Consider the following 24,902-nt stretch of genomic DNA (forward strand, 5'->3'; position numbering starts at 1 on the left):
GGCGCAGTGGCTCACACCTATAATCACAGCACTTTGGGAAGCCAAGGCAGGCAAATCACTTGAGGTCAAAAGTTGAAGAACAGGCTGGCCAACATGGTGAAATCTTGTTTTACTAAAATAGAAATATTAGCTGGATGTGGTCATGGGCACCTGTAATCTCAGCTACTTGGGAGGTGGAGACAAGAGCATAGCTTGAACCTGGGAGGAGGAACTTATAGTGAGCCGAGATTATGCCACTGCACTCCAGCCTGGGCAACAGAGTGAGATTACCTCTCAAAAAAAAAAAAAAGAAAAGAAAAGAATACTACTCGAAATGCCCTTCATCACTCAATTCTGTAAGTTAACCACAAACAGCCTTTCTACTTAGATTTTCACCATGCATCTTACATTTTAATGTCCTTAGTCATCCATAAGGTAATAAATAATGACCACCTAATAAAGTCTCCCAAATCTTTGATGCAGGATTGATCACATTTTTTTTACATGTGAATACAACAGAAATGAAGAAATAGCATGAAGTAATTTAAGAGATGAATTCCATCATTATTCAGTTTCCAAATAAGCTGGCTTTTTTTTTTCTTCTTTTGAGACAGTCTTACTCGATCACCCAGGCTGCAATGCAGTAGCAACATCTCAGCTTACTGCAACCTCTGGCTCCCAAGTTCAAGTGATTCTCACGCCTCAGCCTCCCAAGTAGCTGGGACTACAGATGTGCACCACCATGCTTTACTAATTTTTGTGTTTCTTTTTAGTAGACATGGGGTTTCATCAAGTTGGCCAGGCTGGTTTTGAACTCAGGTGATCTACCCACCTCGGCATCCCAAAGTGTTGGCCTTACAGATGTAAGCCACTGTGTCTGGGCAAAAAATTTCTATTTTCAAGACAAAAGTGTACTTTAAATGAAATTATAACTCTTCAAAGATCTACTTCTTTTAAAGTTATATACAAATAATTTTTCTTTTTGCCAACTTTAGTTTTGGATTTTTTCCTATACTCAGCAACCTGATTAAGTGTAACGTCTGAAGTTTCAGAGACAGATATTTCTACTGTGAATTCTCTGATATTTACTTAATTTTGGATTAAATTTTTTAAGTATTTACTTCATCTGCAAAAATATATTTTAGTATAAACTTTTGTGTTTTATAATCTGTAGTTTTTGAAAAAATGTTTTTCCAAATTCATTAAATTTGCAGGGCTATTCTTCAATATAAATTCTCTGATGTTGAGCAAAGCTGGAACAACTACCTCAGAGTTTTCCTATAGTACAAAATGTGTGCAATAAAACCTGTGATACATGTAAAGGTACTACAACCCTCTTTATATTTATAATGTGTTTCCTCAAAATAAATATTCTTCTGTACTTTAAGGCCTTATATTTTCTGAAAGATCTATTGACAGCAATTGCACTTTTAATGCTTTTATTTAGTATGAACTCTCTGATGCTGAATAAGATGTGAGAAGATATTAATGACGTTCACATTTTTTCCCCCAGACAGAGTCTCCCTCTGTTGCCCAGGCTAGTATAAAGCTTTCCTTTGCAATAAGGCATGAGCATTGGTTAAATGTTTTGCCATATTGTTTATGCTAGTAGTTTTCTCCAGTATGAGTTATCTTACCTACAATCAAGTGTGACAGCCATTTAAAGGCTCTGTCACATTCTTCACATTTCTAGGATTTCTCACCAGTATGATTTCTTTTATATTCAGAAAAGTTTCAGGTGTTGCCAAAAGCCTTGTCACATCTTTCAGGTTTGTAGTTTCTCTCTAGTATGAATTAGCTTATATCTGTTAAGAACTGAGGATCTGTTAGAGGCTTTCCCACATTCTTCACACGTGTATGGTTTCTCTCCAGTATGAGTTGTCTTGTATGTAGTAAGCCTTAAGGACTGGTTAAAGGCTTTGCCACATTCCACACAATTGTAGGAATTCCCTCTAGTATGAATTACCTTGTGTTTAGTAAGGATTGAGGAACAGTTAAAAAAATTTGCCACATTCTTCACATTTGTAGGGTTTCCCTCCTGTATAAATTCCCTTATGTTCAGTAAGGGTTGAGAACTAATTGAAAGCTTTGCCACATTTTTCACATTTGTAGGGTTTTTCCTCCAGTATGAATTCTCTTATGAGTAGTAAGGTGTGAGGATTGGTTGAAGTCTTTACCACATTCTTCACATTTGTAGAATTTCTTTCTAGCATGAATTTTCTTATGTTTGTTAAGGACTGAGATCCAGCTAAAGGCTTTGCCACATTCTTCACATTTGTAGGGTTTCTCTCCAGTATGAATTCTCTTATGTTCACTAAGTCTTGAGGACCAGATGAAGGCTTTGCCACATTCTTCACATTTGTAGTGCTTCTCTCCAGTATGAATTACCTTATGTTTAGTAAGGTTTGCAACCTTACTGAAGGCTTTGCCACATTCTTCACATTTGTAGGGTTTCTCTCCAGTATGAGTTCTCTTATGTTCCATAAGGTTTGAGGACCACTTAAAGGCTTTGCCACATTCTTCACATTTGTAGAGTTTCTCTCCAGCATGAATTGCCTTATGTGTAGTAAGGCTTGAGGACCAGCTAAAGACTTTGTCACATTCTTCACATTTGTAGTGTTTCTCCCCAGTATGAATTACTTTATGTTTAGTAAGGCTTGAGAACGTACTAAAGGCTTTGCCACATTCTTCACATTTGTAGGGTTTCTCTCCAGTATGAATTATCTTATGTTTAATAAGTGTTGAGGACCACTTAAAGGTTTTGCCACATTCTTCACATTTGTAAGGTTTGTCTCCAGCATGAATTCTCTTGTGTTCAGTAAGGCTTGAGGGCCAGCTGAAGGCTTTGCCACATTCTTCACATTTGTAGGGTTTCTCTCCAGTATGAATTACCTTATGTTTAGTAAGGGTTGAGAAGTTACCAAAGGCTTTGCCACATTCCTCACATTTGTAGGGTTTCTCTCCAGTATGAATTCTCTTATGTTCCATAAGGTTTGAGGACCAGTTGAAAGCTTTGCCACATTCTTCACATTTGTAGGGTTTCTCTCCAGCATGAATTGTCCTATGTGCAGTAAGGGTTGAGGCCTTACTAAAGGCTTTGCCACATTCTTCACATTTGTAGGGTTTCTCTCCAGCATGACTTCTCTTATGTTCAATAAGGCTTGAGGACCAGGTGAAGGCTTTGCCACATTCTTCACATTTGTAATGTTTCTCTCCAGTATGAATTACCTTATGCTTAGTAAGGATTGAGAACTTACTAAAGGCTTTGCCACATTCTTCACATTTGTAGGGTTTCTCTCCAGTATGAATTCTCTTATAATAAGTAAGGGTTGAGGACCAGTTAAAAGCTTTGCCATGTTCTTCACATTTGTAGGAATTCTCTCTAGTATAAATTCTTTTATGTTGAGATAGGTGTGAAAGCATGCAAAATGATCTGACATATTCTTTACATTTCAAAAGTTTCTTTCCAGTATGCCTTATCTTATGTCTTTTTGAATTTGAACATTTATGAAAGATGTTTGCATATTTGCCACATTGAAATACTTTGCTCTGTGTAGTTGTCAAACTCTGGTTAAGCTTATTATAACCTTTTTTGTGCATCTTACACTCACCCACATTGGTACAACCAATTTTTAACTGTAAATTCTCATGTCCACATTTTTCATATCTTCTCAATATCACTTTTTGGAAAGAATCTTCTCTGCCCTGCTCTGGCCAATGGTCTTGAGCAAAATGAGAACATATAACTGAAAAGAAATAAAAATAACAAATTAGTCCACTTATTAGACTCAGATAAATATAGTTTCCAAATCTAACCTATAAAATTATTCAAACTACATAAGCAAGATGACATTGCAGTATGACACAGGCCCTAATTCTTCACATACATATAAATATAATAAAAGCATACAGATCAAAATACATATGTGGATAATTTATACATGAGTTAAGTGTGTACAATGTCTGAATTAAGCCCAATGCAAAGAGCCACATAGAAAAAAAGAAAAGTTTGTTAAATTTACCCAATCAACTCTTTCTGCTCCTCAGTATTACCTAGTCCCTTCAGAAGTAAATTGTCAACTTCTGTTTTTTTTTCTAAAGGCAAGTAAAATATTGGCACATACAACTTGACTTCTGTCTTCTACAGGCCTTTCCACACACTGGTTTCTGTCTCCCATGACATAAAGTGCTGAAAGATATGGTGGTATACTTAGAAATGACAGTTTGAGTCTGCTGAGACCAAAGGTAAATACACTGCAGCAGAGCACTGCAGTGCTGCAGAGAGAGAACAGGCGTACCAAGTAACTACTTTTCAGAAGAAACATAAATAATCTCTTTTAACTAAAGCACAAAATTTCAGACAAGACAAATCTGAAGATGTTTGAGAGACCCACATAATCTCTAGCCAAGACCATTGTTTTCTGACTACACCAGGACAAAGCTACATTATAAATTTTTAAATGTCCAAATCTCAAAGACTACAATCTATACAAAATAGGGCAATATAATCTCATCAAAAATATTATACAATTTACAGAAACCATTAAAAATGTATATACTAATTTTAAAGATTGAATAATACTCTGAGTGAAACAGGAACACAAAAGACTAGAAAATCAGAAAAATGAGGATAAGAACAAAAATATCTACATTGTGGTGATAAAAAATACAAAACAAAATAACTAATTCTAAAATTAAGATAAAATAATGTAAAAATTAAAAACAAGCTCAAAAAGCAAATTAGGATACACACAAATATATTTATAACAAAAACATATTTATAATCACAATTTGAATAGTTACAAACAAAAAGAGAATCTCAGGAGCTGCAAGATAAAAGTGATTTGCAAACATAGTCTTATGAGATAACCAGTGAATTGTCAACAAAGGATTTACAGGCCAGAAGAGAACTGTGTGATATAGTCAAAGTCCTAGAAAAAAAAATAGCTGTCAAGTGAGAATGATACCAAATCAGCAAATCTGTCCTGCCTAATAGAAAAAAAAACCTTTCAAAATAACAAAATTCATAAAAAGTATATTGGCACTGCATATGCCTTCCATAGGAAAGATGCTGAAAGCAGTTCTTACCACTGAAAATAACATAATGTAAAAAAACAACATCTAGTTTTAGCTCTGCTAAGAGTCAGACTGCCACCTCAAGTGGGTCCCTGACACCCGTGTCTCCTAATTGGGAGACACCTCCCAGTAGAAGCTGACAGACACCACATACAGGAGAGCTCTGGTTGGCATCTGGCGGGTGGCCTCTGGGATGAAGCTTCCAGAGGAATGAATGCGCAGCAGTTTTTGCTGTTCTGTAGCCTCAGCTGGTGATACCCAGGAAAACAGGGTCTGGAGTGGACCTCCAGTAAGCTCCAGCACATCTGCAGCAGAGGGGCCTGACTGTTAAAAGAAAAACTAACCAACAGAAAGGAACAGAAGCAACATCTACAAAAAGGATGTTTACTCAGAGACCCCATCTGAAGGTCCTCAACATCAAATACCAAAGGTAGATAAATCCATAAAGATGGGGACAAGCCAGTGTAAAAAGGCTGAAAATTCCAAAAACCAGAATGCCTTTTCTCCTTCAAAGGATCACAACTCCTCACCAGCAAAGAAACAAAATTGAACAGAGAATGAGTTTGACAAATTGACAGAAGTAGTCTTCAGAGGTGAGTGGGTATTAACAAACTCCTCTGAGCTAAAGGAGCATGTTCTAACCCAATGTCAGGAAGCTAAGAACCTTGAAAAAAGGTTAGATGAATTGCTAACAGGAAGAACCAGTTTAGAGAAGAACATAAATGACCTGATGGAGATGAAAAACACAGCATGAGAACTTCGTGATAACATGCACAAGTATCAATAGCTGAATCGATAAAGCGGAAGAAAGGATATCACAGACTGAAGATCAACTTAATGAAATAAAGCAAGAAGACAAGATTAGAGAAAAAAGAATAAAAAGAAATGAACAAAGCCTTCAAGAAACATGGGACTATGTGAAAAGACCAAATCTACGTTTGATCGGGGTACCTGAAAGTGATGGGGAGAATGGAACCAAGTTGGAAAACACTCTTCAGGATATCATCCAGGAGAATGTCCCCAACCTAGCAAGACAGGCCAACATTCAAATTCAGAAAATATAGAGAACACCACAAAGATACTACTCGAGAAGAGCAACCCCAAGACACACAATCACCAGATTCACCAAGGTTGAAATGAAGAAAAAATGTTGAGGGCAGCCAGAGAGAAAAGTCGGGTTACCCACAAATGGAAGCCCATCAGGCTAAAAGTGGATCTCTCTGCAGAAACCCTACAAGCCAGAAGAAACTGGGAGCCAATATTCAACATTCTTAAAGAAAGGAATTTCAACCCAGAATTTAATATCCAGCCAAACTAGGCTTCATAAGTGAAGGAGAAATAAAATCCTTTATGGAAAAGCAAATGCTGAGAGATTTTGTCACCAGCAGGCCTGCCTTACAAGAGCTCCTGAAGGAAGCACTAAACATACAAAGGAACAACTGGTACCAGCCACTTCAAAAACATACCAAATTGTAAAGACCATCAACACTATAAAGAAACTGCATCAACTAATGGGCAAAATAACCAGCTAGCATCATAATGACAGGATCAAATTCACACATAACAATATTAACCTTAAATGCAAATAGACTAAATGCCCCCAATTAAAAGACACAGACTGGCAAATTGAATAGCGTCAAGATCCATCTAAGTGCTGTATTCAAGAGACCCATTTCATGTGCAAAGACACACATAGACTCAAAATAAATGGATGGAGGAATAGTTACCAAGCAAATGGAAAGCAAAAAAAACAAAAGAAAACGGGTTCCAATCCTAGTCTCTGATAAAGCAGACTTTAAACCAACAAAGATCAAAAGAGACAAAGATGGGCATTACATAATGGTAAAGGGGTCAATGCAACAAGAAGAGCTAACTATCCTAAATATATATGCACCCAATACAGGAGCACCTAGAATCATAAAGCAAGTTCTTAGGGACCTACAAAGAGACTTAGATTCCCACACTATAATGGTGGAAGACCTTAACACCCCACTGTCAATATTAGCCGCATCAATGAGACAGAAAACTAACAAGGATATTCAGGATGTGAACTCAGCTCTGGACCAAGCAGACCTAACAGACATCTACAGAACTCTTTACCCCAAATCAACAGAATATACTTTCTTCTCAGCACCACATCGCACTTATTCTAAAACTGACCACATAATTGGAAGTAAAACACTCCTCAGCAAATGTAAAAAAATGGAAATCATAACAGTCACTCAGACCACAGTGCAATCAAATTAGAACTCAGGATTAACAAACTCACTCAAAACCACACAACATGGAAACTGAACAACCTGTTCCTGAATGACTAAGGATAAATAACAAAATGAAAGAAGAAATAAAAAAGTTCTTTGAAATCAATGAGAACAAAGACACAACGTACCAGAATCTCTGGGACACAGACGAAGCAGTGTCTAGAGGAAAATTTATAGCACTAAATGCCCATAAAAGAAAGCAGGAAAGATCTAAAATAGACATACTAAAATCACAATTAAAAGAATCAGAGAAGCAAGAACAAATAAACTCAAACCCTAGCAGAAGATAGCAACTAAGAACAGAGCAGAACAGAAGGAGAGACGTAAAATACTCTTAAAAAAAAAAAAATTCAATGAATCCAGGAGCTGATTTTTTTAAAAGATCAACAAAATAGACAGACTGCTAGACAGTCTAATAAAGAAGGAGAGAATCAAATAGACACAATCAAAACTAATAAAGGGGACATCAGCACTGATTCCACAGAAATACAAACTACCACCAAAGAATACTATAAACATCTCTAAGCAAATAAACTAGAAAGTCTAGAAGAAATGAATAAATTCCTGGACACATGCACCCTTCCAAGTCTAATTCAGGAAGAAGTCAAATCCCTGAATAGGCCAATAACAAGTTCTGAAATTGAGGCAGTAATTATTAGCCTATCAACAAAAAATGTCCAGGACCCAATGGATTCACAGCTGAATTCTACCAGAGGTACAAAGAAGAGCTGATCCTATTCTTTCTGAAACTATTCCAAACAATAGAAAAGGAGGGAAGCCTCCCTAACTCATTTTATGAGGCCAGCGTCATCCTGATACAAAAACCTGGCAGAGACACAACAACAGAAAAACTTTAGGCCAATATCCCTGATGAACACGGATGCAAAAATCCTCAATAAAATACTGGCAAACTGAATCCAGCAGCACATCAAAAAGCTTATCTACCATGATCAAGTTGGCTTCATCCGTGGCATGCAAGGCTGGTTCAACATATGCAAATGAATAAACGTAATCCATCATGTAAACAGGAACCAATGATAAAAACCACATGATTATCTCCATAGATGCAGAAAAGGCCTTCGACAAAATTCAATACCCCTTCATGCTAAAAACTCTCAATAAACTAGATATTGATGGAATGTATCTCAAAATAATAGGAGTTATTTATGACAAACCCACAGACAATATCATACTGAATGGGCAAAAACCAGCAGCACTCCCTTTTAAAACTGGCACAAGACAAGGATGCCCTCTCTCACCACTCCCATTCAACATAGTATTGGAAGTTCTGGTGAGGGCAATCAGGCAACAAAAAGAAATAAAAGGTATTCAAATAGGAAAAGAGGAAGTCAAATTGTCTCTATTTGCAGATGACATGATTTAGAAAACCCCATTGTCTCAGCCCAAAATCTCTTTAAGCTGATAAGCAACTTCAGCAAAGTCTCAGGGTACAAAATCAATTTGCAAAAATCACAAGCATTCCTATACACCAATAATGGAGAGAGAGCCAAATCATGACTGAGCTCCCATTCACAATTGCTACAAACAGAATAAAATACCTAGGAATACAACTTCCAAGAGATGTGAAGGACCTCTTCAAGGAGAACTACAAACCACTGCTCAAGAAAATAAGAGAGGACACAAACAAATGGAAGAACATTCCATGCTTATGGATAGGAAGAATCAATATCATGAAAATGGCCATACTGCCCAAAGTAATTTATAGATGCAACACTATTCCATCAAGCTACCATTAACTTTCTTTACAGATCCTTCCTTCCTTCCTTCCTTCCTTCCTTCCTTCCTTCCTTCCTTCCTTCCTTCCTTTCTTTCTTTCCCCTCTCTGGCCGAGGCTACAATCTACTCGGCTTGCTGCTGCCCGCGCCGCGGACTGCCTGGGACTGCCGGCGCGCGCCACCGCTGCCTGCCTTTTCTCCTTTGGATGCAGGCACGTGTTCGCCATCTTGGCCACGCTGGTCGCCAGCTCCTGACGCCGAGTGCTCTGCCCGCCTCAGCCTCCCGAGGTACTGGGACTACAGACGGAGTCTCGCTCATCCAGTGCTCGGTGTTGTCCGGGCTGGAGGGCGGTGGCGTGGTCTGGCCTCGCGGCAGCCTCTACCCCCCAACCGCCTGCCTTGGCCTGCCAGGGTGCTGGGATTGCAGCCCCTGCCCGGCCGCCGCCCCATCTGGAAGGTGGGGAGCGCCTCTGCCCGGCCGCCCCGTCTGGGAGGTGAGGAGCGCCTCTGCCCGGCCGCCCCGTCTGGGAAGTGAGGAGCGCCTCTGCCCGGCCACCCACCGTCTGGGAAGTGAGGAGCGCCTCTGCCCGGCCACCCACCGTCTGGGAAGTGAGGAGCGCCTCTGCCCGGCCACCCACCGTCTGGGAAGTGAGGAGCGCCTCTGCCCGGCCACCCACCGTCTGGGAAGTGAGGAGCGCCTCTGCCCGGCCACCCACCGTCTGGGAAGTGAGGAGCGCCTCTGCCCGGCCACCCACCGTCTGGGAAGTGAGGAGCGCCTCTGCCCGGCCACCCACCGTCTGGGAAGTGAGGAGCGCCTCTGCCCGGCCGCCCCGTCTGGGAAGTGAGGAGCGCCTCTGCCCGGCCACCCACCGTCTGGGAAGTGAGGAGCACCTCTGCCCAGCCGCCCCGTCTGGGAAGTGAGGAGCGCCTCTGCCCGGCCTCCCATCGTCTGGGAGGTGAGGAGCGCTTCTGCCCGGCCACCCCGTCCGGGAGGAAGTGAGGAGCGCCTCTGCCCAGCCGCCCCGTCCGGGAAGAAGTGAGGAGCGCCTCTGCCCGGCCGCCCCGCCCGGGAAGAAGTGAGGAGTGCCTCTGCCCGGCCGCCCCGTCCGGGAAGAAGTGAGGAGTGCCTCTGCCCGGCCGCCCCGTCCGGGAAGAAGTGAGGAGCGCCTCTGCCCGGGCGCCCCGTCCGGGAAGAAGTGAGGAGCGCCTCTGCCCGGCCGCCCCGCCCGGGAAGAAGTGAGGAGCGCCTCTGCCCGGCCACCCACCGTCTGGGAAGTGAGGAGCGCCTCTGCCCGGCCACCCACCGTCTGGGAAGTGAGGAGCGCCTCTGCCCGGCCGCCCCGTCTGGGAAGTGAGGAGCGCCTCTGCCCGGCCGCCCCGTCTGGGAAGTGAGCAGCGCCTCTGCCCGGCCGCCCCGTCCGGGAAGAAGTGAGGAGCGCCTCTGCCCGGCCGCCCCGTCCGGGAAGAAGTGAGGAGCGCCTCTGCCCGGGCGCCCCGTCCGGGAAGAAGTGAGGAGCGCCTCTGCCCGGCTGCCCCGTCCGGGAAGAAGTGAGGAGCGCCTCTGCCCGGCCGCCCCGTCCAGGAAGAAGTGAGGAGCGCCTCTGCCCGGCCGCCCCGTCCGGGAAGAAGTGAGGAGCGCCTCTGCCCGGCCGCCCCGTCCGGGAAGAAGTGAGGAGCGCCTCTGCCCGGCCGCCCCGTCTGGGAAGTGAGGAGCGCCTCTGCCCGGCCGCCCCGTCCGGGAAGAAATGAGGAGCGCCTCTGCCCGGGCACCCCGTCTGGGAAGAAGTGAGGAGCGCCTCTGCCCGGCCGCCCCGTCTGGGAAGTGAGGAGCGCCTCTGCCCGGCCGCCCCGTCCGGGAAGTGAGGAGCGCCTCTGCCCGGCCACCCACCGTCTGGGAAGTGAGGAGCGCCTCTGCCCGGCCACCCACCATCTGGGAAGTGAGGAGCGCCTTTGCCCGGCCACCCACCGTCTGGGAAGTGAGGAGCGCCTCTGCCCGGCCACCCACCGTCTGGGAAGTGAGGAGCGCCTCTGCCCGGCCACCTATCGTCTGGGAAGAAGTGAGGAGCGTCTCTGCCTGGCCGCCCCGTCTGGGAAGTGAGGAGCCCCTATGCCCGGCCGCCCCGTGTCTGTAGAAGTGAGGAGCTCCTCTGCCTGGCCGCTCCGTCTGGGAGGTCTACCACGGAGGCCAAAAGCAATGTGGGGGCTGGACGTGGTGGCTCACGCCTGTGGTCCCGGCACTCTGGGGGGCGAGGCGGGTTGATCACTTCAGGCTAGGAGTTCGAGACCAGTCTGGCCAACTTGGCGAAACATGAAGAATACAACAGACAAACCAACCAACCAACTCAGTGACAACAAAACAGGTCTACCCTGGAGTCATACTCTAATTTTTTCTATTTTCCTCCCTTTCTGCTCCTTTATCCCACTTTCTTTTTCTTCCTCTTCCTTCTCCCTCTTCTTTGTCAAATAGAGGATTGAGTTATTATCACTGATCCATATAAAGTCCCTCTCTCATTTATTTTAACTCCCACCCCCATTTCTATTCCCCGACTTCCCATGTGCAACCTTCCTAATATGTTTGATACGCATCTTTTTGTTTGTATGTATTTTTAGAAAATGTTTATTGTTTTTGTATGCAAAAAAAATAAAAAAAAAAAAAAAAAAACTTTCTTTACAGATTTTGAAAACACTAAATTTAATATGGAACCAAAAAAAAGCTCATATAGCCAATCCTAAGCAAAAAGAACAAAGCTGGAGGCATCACGCTACCTGACTTCAAACTATACTACAAGGCTACAGTAACAAAAACAGTATGGTACTGGTATCAAAACAGATATATAAACCAATGGAACAGAACAGAGGCCTCAGAAATAACAACACAGATCTATAACCATCTGATCTTTGACAAATCTGAAAAAAACAAGCAATGGGGAAAAGGATTCCCTATTTAATAAATGGTGTTGAAAAAACTGGCTAGCCATACTCAGAAAACTGAAACTGGACCCCTTCCTTACACCTTATATAAAAATTAACTCAAGATGGATTACAGGCTTAAATGTAACACCTCAAACCATAAAAACCCTAGAAGAAAACCTAGACAATGCCATTCAGGACATAGGCATGGGCAAAGACTTCATGACTAAAACACCAAAAGCAATGGCAACAAGAGCCAAATTGACAAATGGGACTTAATTAAACTAAAGAGCTTCTGCACAGCTAAAGAAACTATCATCAGAGTGAACAGGCAACCTACAGAATGTGAGAAAAATTTTGCAATCTATCCATCTGACAAAGGGCTAATATCCAGGATCCACAAAGAACTTAAACAAATTTACGACAACAACAACAACAAAAAACAACTGCATCAAAAAGTGGGCAAAGGATATGAACAGACACTTCTCAAAAAAAGACATTTATGTGGCCAACAAACATGAAAAAAAGCTCATCATCACTGGTCATTAGAGAAATGCAAATGAAAACCACAATGAGATACCACTTCATGCCAGTTAGAATGGTGATCATTAAAAAGTCAGGAAACAACAGATGCTGGAGAAGATGTAGAGAAGTAGGAATGCTTTTACACTGTTGGTGGGAGTGTAAATTAGTTCAGCCATTGTGGAAGACAACGTGGCGATTCTTCAAGGATCTAGAACTAAAAATACCACTTGACCCAGCAATCCCATTACTGGGTATATACCCCCAAAATGATAAATCATTCTACTATAAAGGCACATGCATGCATATGTTTATTGCAGCACTATTCACAACAGCAAAGATTTGGAACCAACCTAAATGACCATCAGTAATAGACTGGATAGAGAAAATGTGGCACATATATACCACGGAATGGTATGCAGTCATAAAAAAGGATGAGTTCATGTCCTTTGCAGAGACATGGATAAAGCTGGAAACCATCATTCTCAGCAAACTAACACAAGAACAGAAAACCAAACACAGCATGCTGTCACTCATAAGTGGGAGTTGAACAATGACAACACAGGGACACAGGAAGGGAAACATCACACACTGGGGCCTGTCAGGGGTGGGAGGCTAGGGGATGAATAACATTAGGAGAAATACCTAACGTAGGTAATGGGTTGATGGGTACAGCAAACCACCATGGCACGTGCATACCTATGTAACAAACCTGCACGTTCTGCACATGTACCCCAGAATTTAAAGTATAATAAAAAAATCAAAACAGAATATTAACAGGAAACGGACTACTTAAAGGTGTTATAAAACAACTATTTCTGACAGACGTATAGAGAGCACTTCTCAACATCGGGATATACACCCTTCTCAATAGCTCATACAACATATTTCTTGATAGACCACCTCTTAGGCCAAAAAAGAAGTCTTACCGAATTGTTTAAAACTGAAATTTTATGAATTATTTTCTATGACTAAACTCAAATGCAAGTATACAATAATAGAAAAAAATTGAAAAAAAAATGTCAGGCGTGATGGCTCATGCCTGTAATCCCAGCAATCTGGGAGGCCGAGGCGGGCGGATCACCTGAGGTCGGGAGATAGAGACCATTTTGGCCAACATAGTGAAACCCTGTCTCTACTAAAATATGAAAAACTAGCCAAGCTTGGTGGCATGCACCTGTAGTCCCAGCTACTCAGGAGGCTGAGGCAAAGGAATCACTTGAACCCAGGAGGTGGAGATGGCAGTGAGCCGAGACTGTGCCACTGCACTCCAGCCTGGATATAGAGCAAGACTCTGTCTCAAAAAAAAAACTATATATATATATACACACACACACACACATATATACACACACACTATATATACACACACACATATATATACACACATATATATACACACACACATATATATACACACACACACACACACACACACATAGGAATTTAACAGAACACTCAAGCATGCTCTTATGCAAAGGTTGTAATAGTTAACATTGTAAAGATGTTCATCCTGGTCAATGTAATCTACAAATTTAATGAAATGTTTTTCAAATTTCTCATTGCATTTTTGAAGAAATAGAAACAGTAACCCCAAAAGTATATAGAATCTCAAAAGACAATAAAGTTCCCAACGATCTTAAAATAATAATAATAATAAAGCAGTGTTGCAGGCATTAAAGTTCCTGATTTCAAAAAACATTCCAAGCTACAGTATTAAAACAATCTGGTATAAGGATGAAAAATTAGACTAATGAAATAGAATGCAACACATATATATACTTTAACATGTATGGTCATTATGAGGAGTCATTTACATAGCAATAAGTATTACTGTAAGCTAATAGGTAAAGGCAATGCAAATTTCTGTCACCAAATCATTCAGTAAATATAATCTGAAATATAAAAATACCGGAATATCACTCAGTTTTCAAAAAGTAGAAAATGTTCTACCAATTATAAAGATAAATCTTGGTAACATTACGCAAAATGAAATGAGTCAGCCACAAAAAGACAAAGATTATATGAGATATATAGCTATAAAGCATTTACACTCTTAGAAGATAAAAAGAAAAAGGTGCCCTATTTGCTTAACCCCCAACAGCAAGAAAGCCTGTCAGTCATCCACGACAAAAATGTCTTAATGAGAGAACCAGGCATCATGGTTAACATCTGTAATGACAGCTACATGGTACAGTAAGGTTGGGAATTGCTTCAGGCCAAAATTTTAAGACCAACCTGGGTTATGCAGTGAGACTCCATCTCAAAAATAAGTGCCTTTAAGAGAGCTTTGAGATCCAAGGAGGCAATTGTGAAACTTTGCTAAAGCCCAAGATTGAGGAGCACCCTTTTCAGAAGGTAAGCTTTCACTCAGGTGGCAAACTACAGGACCCCTGCTCTTGACTACAGACCAGAAAATGTCCCACCCAACTTGGTCCCACTGAGAATTTTGAACTTACTCTGTAATCATCCCAAACTCCTCCCAGCCACAGTCTGTGAGAGGTCTTAGGTCTTCCAGAGGCCTGGAGACTGATACCCATTTAGAGCCATGCTGGCAGGCCTGCAGACCTTGGTCCCAACAGCAGTTTCATGACTCAGTTCCAGCTTCCTAAGCCACAGTTCATGGCCACTTCTGCCCATGTAGAAACCCACAGTGACCTCAGAAATCCTCTCTGGTACTCAGTGAAAGCCATACTAATCCACATCCTAATATAAAGCCCACCATATGCAGACCTGACTGCAGAAACCTGCCCTAGCGTCTACCCTACTGAGCAAAGTCCTGAAGGATATTTACTCTCTCCAAAAATAAAATGAGAATTATGACTACCCAAGCCCCTTGTAATAAGCCAACCCTAGTGCAGAGCCAGCAGCCTTGTGACCAAGCTACAACCCCACTCTACTACAAACCCAGAGGGTATTCTATCACCCTGGAGGCCCAACAAAAGAAGATTTTTACCCTCTGAAACCAGTTTATAAAAACTTTAAGAAGTGTTTGCACCTTCAAATTGAGACAGCAACACAAAAGTATATTGTGCCCATTGTCAATGCTTCTATTTTAACACAGCACTTGACGTATGTGGAAGAAAAATTAGTCAAAAAAAAAATTAAAGTCATTGAAATTGAAGACAAATAAGTAAAACATTGCTGCTTGTAGATTATGCAATGTTCTCTATAAAAAAACCATAAACAGTACATTAAAACCTTTTAAAATACACTCAGTAAATTAGTAAAATATAAAATTAACTACAAGTTATGATTCCATACACTTAAACTATCTGATAAAATAGAGGAAGAAAACAATCTTATTTACAATAGCAGTAAAATAATAAATATCTGAGAACAAATTTAACCGAGGAGCTGAAAAACTTTTCAAGTGAAAGATTTATCAATGAAAAATGAGAGAACACAAATAAATTTAAATATATTTTGTCTATCGATTCAAAGAATAAATGTTAAAATGCCATATTATCCAAAGTGGTCTCTAGATTCAATAAACTCTCTATCAATATTCCAGTGGGTTTTTTTCACAGTAATGAAAAATACAATCATAAAATTTACATGAAACTACAAGAAACTGTGAATAGACAAGGCAATCTTGAGGAAAAAGAAAAAAGCAGGACAACATACTTTATAATTTCCAACTATATTTCAAGACTATAGTAATAAAAACAGGATGAAACTGTGCAGAAAAATGAACAAAAAGCACCCAACGATACAGAAACCACTACTCTCACATATTTCAGAGATGATGGAAAAAGAGAACTTAAAAGATAGTTTAACATGGAGTACCTTAAAATTATGCAAATATCTGTGTCCACAAAAACAAAAACAAAAACAAAACTCAGATTGTGCACTCTCTTGTATGCCATGAACAGTACTTTGGCTGTCACTGTAAACTTGAAGGAAGATTACTGAAGGGAAAGAAGAATTCTTAGAAATTTTAAAAGCATAAGACAGAAGATGCCACTGTGTGAGAGAAAATTAAAAAATAAAAATAACAATTAGGCTTTCCAGAAACTATTTCTTTTGGAACACAGCTTCCCATATCACTTTAAGGACTGGCTTTCTCCTTGACTTTGGACCTCTCATCCATGTTGTCTGTATTCACTCTCACCTACCTGGCGGTTCTTCCACCATCTCATGTCTCTTCACATTCCAGGGCTCTTTTCCTTGCTCCAGAAAAATGATCAGGTCTGGCTTAGGGGCAGCAATACCTGTTTTATTAAAAATGAGTAACATGCATCTTGCTCATATTCTCCAATTAACAACTTAGTAATGTGCTCACTAAAGAGGACGTAATAGAATATTCTAATACATTTATCCCAAAATACTAAATTACAACAGAAATTTCTAAATATTTAGAAAATACTCTAATTTTGTAGGTTCTTAATTTTATCACCTGGTACTACGGAATTAAAAATTGGTGGTGGCAATTAGATTTTAAGGTGTAAGCAACAATATTTTATGCCAGTAAAATTTTGAAATTACCATAAATCTAAAGTGAAGGACAGAGATCAGCTCAAGAATGTGGTAAGTTCAGGTCAAGATGAAACATCTTGAAATTTTTTTCTCTATGGAAAAATCCCTATGAGTTTCTTGAAAACAGAAACCTGAAAGCATAAATTACCAAAAAGAAATTATACAAAAGAGAAATGATATTGGGAGCCGAAAGGCTGAGGGTTGTGACCAACTCAGCATTCCATTGGAGGCTATATGATCAAACAGCAAACCGTTTATCATGAATGCAGAATGTGGGCAAACTCACTTCTGCTCCTGCCACCAGAAGGTACACTAAGGACAGTCATTCCCTGGTGCCATGCTCCTTGAGGTTATCTACTGCAACATCTGGGGAGTATGGTTTAAAGAATACAGTCGTGCAGGCCTGTACTAAGTCAAGCAGCTGACCACAACCTCCCCCTTCTCCCTATCTCCTTTACTCAATAAATATGAAGGGCTATAGAAGCTCAGGGCCATTGTTCACTAGAAGCAACAAGCCCCCTGGTGCCATCTTCCAAATATACTCTTTTGTCTTTGTCTTTATTCCTGCGCTCATCCTCCTTTGTCCAGGCCAATAAAGTCCACAGCAAAATGAAGCCTATAGTGTACACTAGGAATTGCGTATTAAAGATTAAAGTTATTCTCACCCAGGAAGACCAGGTTTCTGTAGTTCTCTAACATCACATTCCTATATAAATTCTGCTGTGCAGTGTCCAGGCATTGCCACTCCTCCAGAGAGAATTCTATGGCCACATCCCGAAATGTCAATGATCCCTGGAAAACACACACAAACACACATATTTACCAAGAGGTCATGGGCAGAATCTTTAATTTGACTCAAGATAAAATGGAGAGAGTAAAGAGAGCTGGTTCTGACTTATAAGAGTGACTGAAATCATTCAATAAAATAGTTTTCAATACAATATTCTCTAATGTATTCTTTAACTCTGATAAAAGAAAGTGGTATAAGATCCATAGCATCAGTGTATATAATTTTTCTAGATAATAAGGTATAAACTTGAGGGCATAAACACTAACGTACAATTTTGAGTGCTATATTTACATCATACAGAATTAATTGTGTGCCAGGCATGGTGGCTCACACCTGTAATCCCAGCACTTTGGGAGGCTGAAGTGGGCAGATCACCTGAGGTCGGGAGTTTTAGACCAGCCTGACCAACATGGAGAAACCACATCTCTACCAAAAATACAAAATTAGCTGGGCGTGGTGGTGCGTGCTTGTAATTCTAGCTACTTGGGAGGCTGAGGAAGGAGAATCACTTGAACCCAGGAGGCAGAGGTTGCAGTGAGCTGAGATCATGCCATTGCCCTCCAGCCTGGGCAACAAGAGTGAAACTCCATCTCAAAAAAAAAAAAAAAAAAAAATTGTTTGTATTTTTCAGATGTAAAAGACATAGTTTTGTATATTATTCAGATGGAATAGACATGTTGAGTTAGAAGGTATCACTCAAATTTTAATGTGTACAATAAGCTGGAGATCCTGCTAATGCAGATTTTTTTTTTTTTTTTTTTTTTCAGAAGATCAGGGATAAAGTCTGAGTTGCTGAATTTTTAACAAGCTCATCAGTATGCCAATGGTTTTGGCCCAAAAAGACTATTTTGTCAAATATCCAGTAATTGAATGAGCCTGTGTTTTTTCTCAGTTTTTCTGGTTTGTAAACAAAGATGAGAGCCTTCATTTCCCAAAAACAGACAAATGCAAAGGAAACCCAAGAAAGAAGGGCAGCTGCCAGATTAAATGTGTTGGTTTGTTCACATCAGCTGCATAAAGATACTTAACAATGAAGAGAAAAATAATTAATTCTATAGAGAAAAAATGTGTCAGAGAGCTTATCAACCAAGTGATTTATTAACATCAACTACACTAGAACAAATTTTTATAATGTCCTGATGCACCCAGAAGGACACAGCATTACCGCTGAGATACTGCCCCCCGAAAGGTAAATCACAGTCTGAATTTAACCATAAGGAAACAGTTTTATGGAAAGTTCAAGATACAGATATCTCTCATGTTCTGTAATTTTTAATAGTGATTTTAAATCGTCTTTCTTTAGCACTGTAGAGAGCAGTTATCTCCTATCAATTTTTTTTTTGAATTTTCTGGGTAATAAATACCATACTGCTTCAATGACTGATTTCTTAATCCTGTACTGCATAGACGTAATAAAGAACACAGACGAAACCTCAACATTACATGTTCTCTGCCTTCACTAAGAAACCCAGGTTTTCCCCAATAGGAATTTTGAGTATCTACACCTTCCCATGTTCAACAGCCACAAAAGGACATTTTTAATACTGCAGATTATAAATTCATAGTGAGATTTCTGCATGGCATATAAGAAGCCATAATGTAGAGAAGGCTCTGGTATATAGAAAAAAATATATTTTTCAGAGACTTTGACTATTATAAGAATTTTTTAAAGTAGTTAAGACAAACTCATTAGGGAGGAAAAACACAAGTAGAGAAGTACAGGTTTGCAAGTACTAAACATATGTTTCCTGGAAGAAGCAGAGTGGACACAGATCTTGATCTGAGACATATTTAGCTGAAAAAAAAAAAAAGGCCATTTTTTTCTCTTTCTCCTCCTTCTCTAGGACTCTTTCTCAGATAAAATTCTCTGGAAAAATTACACCTGCATCTTGAAAATACGCCTTTAAAAGAATCAGCACCACAGGTCTACCTGCTGTCACCTCATCCACAGGCAGAAGGACCAAGACAGAAAAACTCCACCCATTTCTGTCCTTTATAGCAGAAGAGATGAAGAAACAATGAGTAGCTCCACAGAGATAAAAATACGCTTTTCTTTACTTTGTCCTCAGGAGCCATCCCCTGACACAGGCACCAGCAATTTCTGCCACAGTAATGGAAATATGGGACACGCTGTCCTGCCCCTACCAAATCCAAACAGAACAGGTTCTTGGACCACCCTTTAATGCAAAGACGGAACTTAACTCTCATGAATGTATTTTGAATTCCTCATACTTGATTCTGACCTCACCTTACAGTCACATGAGCCACTTAATTAAAACAACATGGATGCTTCCACCAAGAACAATAAACAGCATCCATGGAAAGGGCACAAGTAAAAAGAGTTCTTCAAAATGGCCAGGTGATAATAGTTAGAGGCCTGGGCTGATAACCCCTTAACTAAGACTAAGCATTTCCTCTCAAGCTCTAACGAGCTTATAAATCACTTGGTAATTTTCTCCCCACTCTACGAAATGTAACTCTGCAGGTATGGAAAGGGTCCATAAATGGGTCTTTTAAACAAGTGCCCTGTCAATAATGATGTTGCTCCCCCGGGCTTATTATTACCATTAGTTAGAGAAATGAGGCACAACACAGAGTCCCTTACACCCAGCACTCTTGTCACAACACAAATACTTCTGGTACAAATGAAGACAATCATTCTTCATCCTAAAGTATTATATTATTTGCTGACTCTAAAGTTTACAGAGAAAACAGAAAGCAGCAATTTCTGAGTAAGTCTGCAGTTGGAAAACAACATGTGCACATGTACTAATGCAATGTTTATTAGGCAGGTACTATATGCTCAATAGGATGTGTTACAGAGTGCTGTGATAGCCCATTATGTGATTTAATCCTAATAACATCCTGTGAGTTGATACTAAGTGTTCAGTAATTCCAACGCTTTAAAGGACCCAGCATTTTTATTTCTATTTCTGTTGATCTGTCACTGATTTTTTCAAAAAATGCATAGAATAAAAGGTAAATATAGACAGATGAAAGGGATACAGATGGAAAGAGTTTAATGCAATTTAGATAAATTTTTATTGTGTTTATATTTCCTTTCTTGTGACTTGTGTATCAACCACTAGATCTGCAGGAACAGAAAACAAGTTGCTAAATAATGTCTCTGCAAGCACTGGTTTTAATTAAAAATTTGAAAAGTAAGATCCTATAATACATACTTTATATTTCCCATTTATCTGCTTTTGGGTTTCAGAAAATGTTGAGCACCAGCTCTAAAAAGGCAACAGGATTCATGACTCAAAACTCTGATTTCCTCTAATCAGTTCTGTGAGGCAAGACTCTGGGGTAGAGCCAGACATAAATAAGGCCTCCAAAAAGGGTGAATATGAACAGGGCTGGGGCAGAGCGTACAGCTAATGTACAATTCTGTTCTCTATGCCACTGGGGGGTATTGTCAGTTCTTTATTTTAAAGCTTACTTAAGTAAACTTAAATCTGAGTTTGTATAATTTTAATCTTTTTGCCACTGCCCTGTGAATTTTATATGCTAATAAGCAATTAAAAAAATCCCTTAAGGTTTTCTAGAATAATTTTTGAGAAGAAAAATAAGTATTCTTAGCAGGGTGAAATAAATACAAATAATAATGATGACTCTTCTAAGTTCAGTTGTAGACATCAGAAGCCACAATATAAGGAAAGTGGCCCAAATAAAGCCCAAGTTTTTGCACACATCTATTTATTGTACCCACCATATGATGTATAATTCAACCATATTTCCAGTTGCTAGTCTAGACTAAAACTGCCAGGATAGTAGGAACCATGACTGCTTCACCTATTTTTCTTTTCTTTTCTTTTTCCTTTTTTTTGAGACTGAGTCTCACTTTGTTGCCCAGGCTGGAGTGCAATGGTGTGATCTCAGCTCACTGCAGCCTCTGCTTCCCAGGTTCAAGCGATTCTCCTGCCTCAGCCTCCCAAGTAACCAGGACTATAGGCATGAGCCACCACACCCGACTAATTTTGGTATTTTTAGTAGAGACAGGATTTCACCATGTTGGCCAGGCTGGTCTCGAACTCCTGACCTCAGGTGATCCACCCACCTTGGCTTCCCAAAGTGCTGGGATTACAGGTATGAGCCACTGCACCCAGCCTGCTTCGTCTATTTTTTTTATGACTATATGAAATGGAAGCAATTAGTTTCTCTGTTTGAGCCCAATTAGTTTATCTGTTTGAGCCTCCAGACCTACTGATTTTTTACCCAAGTACCAGGGAACTGGAAAAACTCTCATCTGGGTACCAATCAAAGATACTTCTTATATAAGGGGAGAAACAAACACAAGATGACTCATTTCTCTCACACTGGGACAGAAGCAGAATTTATCACTCTTATCAGCCTGATACAATTCTGTTCTGGACATTCTCAAATGTCTCAAAGATTCAGAGGTGATTGTGAGACCCTGGGCTGATGGTCCACTGATAAGCCAGGCAGAGAAGACGCAGGATGATTCTAAATAAAAAATGGAACTGCCTTGGTTGAACTCCAGAACCTGGGTCATCCATCCTGATTTGCTAGCTGTCCTGATTGGTGGGTAAGTAGAAGGACAAGAATACTCTACTCCAGGATCACATTTTACAGGTAGGTATAGTTGTGGTCATGGCTCTGGATACTTTGTGGCCTTAAGATGCTTGTTTACACTTACAGATTCTGCCATCAGATTCTATTTACTCCTGGAGCCTCTCACATACCTGTGGCAGGTTAATGAAAAAGATGTGAAAAGGTCAAAAAGCCACACTCTCAAAAGAGGAATTTAAAATGTCTATGTTGATATCTCACAATGCAGAAAATGCCTCCTGTTGGTTTTCTGTAAATTCCAATCCAAAGTCTGGCCCTGCCTTGTAAATCCCAGGCAGAGGCCAGCCAGACCTTATCTGCAGATTCTAGGTGAAATCAACCTCACTCTGCATTTTTGGGTATTACAGCAAGTAGAGTGAAATCAAAGGACAAATTCCCTCATAGAGGCTGCTCTAGAACATTCTAAATAATATTTTACCTTAAAAAAGCTGACACGACATGAACATAAGCAGACAGTTTATTTGGGTCAAGCTTAAGGATTTTAACTTGAGACAAAATATTCAAGTTGCCTGGAATCTACACTTTGATTAGCAGCACTTACAAGTGGATTTGTGAAGGCAAAAAAAAAAAAAAAAAAAAAAAAATGAGTGAGCTGATACAAAATTGGTTGTGAGAAATTCTTATTTATGTAAAGAAATAACTTTAATAATTGATTGGATATACATTGTTAAGGTTAAGGATATGGAATACAGTGGCCAGTGTGGAATTATTAGTTTAATTTATAGCTACTTGTGGCAATAGTGAACAGTTTCAAGAGATACACAGCTGAAAAAAAGGGAGAAAAACATGATTGTGCTCTTATTTTAATGTCTGAGTTTGATAACTAGAAGGACTTGCATTCTTCAGACAAAAACTTTTTTTTTCTTCTCAATTCTCAACATCTAGATTTAGAATTTGGAGCTGCAAATTCAGGTCCTGCATGGGTAAAGTAGCAGCAAGTGTTACCTGAACATTTGTGGGCATTTTAGCATAAGGAGGGAGGGAGAAGTGGATTCTCATGTCTACAGGTCTGCTCAATGCACATATTTTACTCTGATTGGGCCCCATGGTCACTGAGTCAGTTTCAGGTCTGAGGACACAAGAGTCACTGAAAGAGTTTGGTTAATGTCTGACCAATGAAGTTTGTAGAAATCTGGTCTAGCCTCTCTAAAAGTGACTCTAGAGATGACAGATACCAAGTAGGCAGAGACACAATTCCACCTGCATATTTAGGGGAGAGCATGCACTTCGCGGCACAATTGTGAACTGACTGGAAGCCGAAAAGACCCATCTAGAGTAAAGCTTAGTTGGCACCTTCTGTGTTTACATTATGTCTGGTAATTCTAGACAGGGTTTGGAAAATGTAATTAAAAGCAAAATTTTCTTCAGCCCCAGAGGAACTGCACAGTAACAGAACAGAAAGAAAACTGTTTTATTACACAATTACATGTGAATGGGACATGCATTACAGTCAATTTGCTCGAGAGATTGCAAAGACAGAAAGACAGTCACCATAATTAGTCTACAAGTAGAATTTACAGCACCATGTCATACATAGTTCATCCTAAATTCACCTGGTAGTTGGGAAGGCCATCCATGTATGCTAATTGGTTATAATCAATGACAAAATAAACTTTTCACATCTTCATGAGTGCAGGTAGTTTTGCAACTTGAACTCCAGTGCCTGCTGAAGGTAGGCTTTGACTCTTCTACAAAAATTGTTGATTCAGGTGCTATCTTTTTGGCTATTTACATTTTAAAGCAATAGCTCTCTACTCCCTGAGCACTGGGCTTGAGCACTCCTGTTTCCCTCTCCTGGTGGCTAGTGTACTCTCTTGACCCCTACCATCTGCCACTGAGGCACAGCCCATAGCACAGGGCTCACAGATGGAAACTCACATCTTAGGTGAACCCCAATTGCCACAGCAGCACTCCAGTGGCACATCAGACAGTGAAGCCTGAGCAGCAGAAGGAGAGCCTGCAGGCCTCCTGGGTAGAAATACACCCTCACAATAATAGAAAAGGGAGCAGTGTTTCATCCTTAGTTTTTATTTATAATGGTGGCATGAAAAAAATACTGCTGAGTTTTAGCATGAGTCCACATAGAGATAGCTCTGAGAGTTCTCACTGTGACAGCCTATGTCTTTCAGACACCATGGGACTAATAGGGTTTCTGAAACAGACACACAATGCATTTGAGAGAAAAATAGCTCTCATTCTGAGGAAGATTATTTTGAGAGAAAAAAGTTAAAAGTGTCTTAATAAAAAACTGAGATTGGATATAAGTGGTCAAGTCAGCCAGAAAATATCTCCCTAAGAAGAATTTCTCTCCCAACACCCAAAGTACATAGCTACTCTCAGCAAGAGAAACATGAGCATTATTGAATAAAGGGGGCATAGTCTTAGCAGAATTTTTTTTTTTTTGAGATGGAGTTTCATTCTTGTTGCCCAGGCTGGAGTGCAATGGCGTGAGCTTGGCTCACTGCAACCTCTGCCTCCCGGGTTCAAGTGATTCTCCTGTCTGAGCCTCACAAATACCTGGGACTACAGGCATGCGCCACCACACCTGGCTAATTT

The 24,902-nt window shown here is 40.5% G+C and overlaps 1 protein-coding gene across 1 annotated transcript in view; it reads right to left on the bottom strand.

Moving 5' to 3' along the window:
• Nucleotides 1–1,198: 1,198 nt before the first annotated feature.
• The window catches only part of LOC129459812 (zinc finger protein 724), a 283,659-nt gene continuing 259,955 nt past the window's right edge, over nt 1,199–24,902 (bottom strand). The window contains exons 2-4 of the mRNA XM_063616346.1: nt 17,629–17,755; nt 16,603–16,698; nt 1,199–3,725 (exon numbers count right to left, since the gene is read on the bottom strand). Of these exons, the coding sequence (XP_063472416.1) occupies nt 2,080–3,725; nt 16,603–16,698; nt 17,629–17,755 (1,869 nt within the window). The 3' untranslated portion in view covers nt 1,199–2,079. The remainder of the gene's footprint in view (nt 3,726–16,602; nt 16,699–17,628; nt 17,756–24,902) is intronic.

The sequence above is a fragment of the Symphalangus syndactylus genome, chromosome 13, assembly GCF_028878055.3.
Source record: "Symphalangus syndactylus isolate Jambi chromosome 13, NHGRI_mSymSyn1-v2.1_pri, whole genome shotgun sequence".
In the NCBI taxonomy this organism is placed as follows: domain Eukaryota; kingdom Metazoa; phylum Chordata; class Mammalia; order Primates; family Hylobatidae; genus Symphalangus; species Symphalangus syndactylus.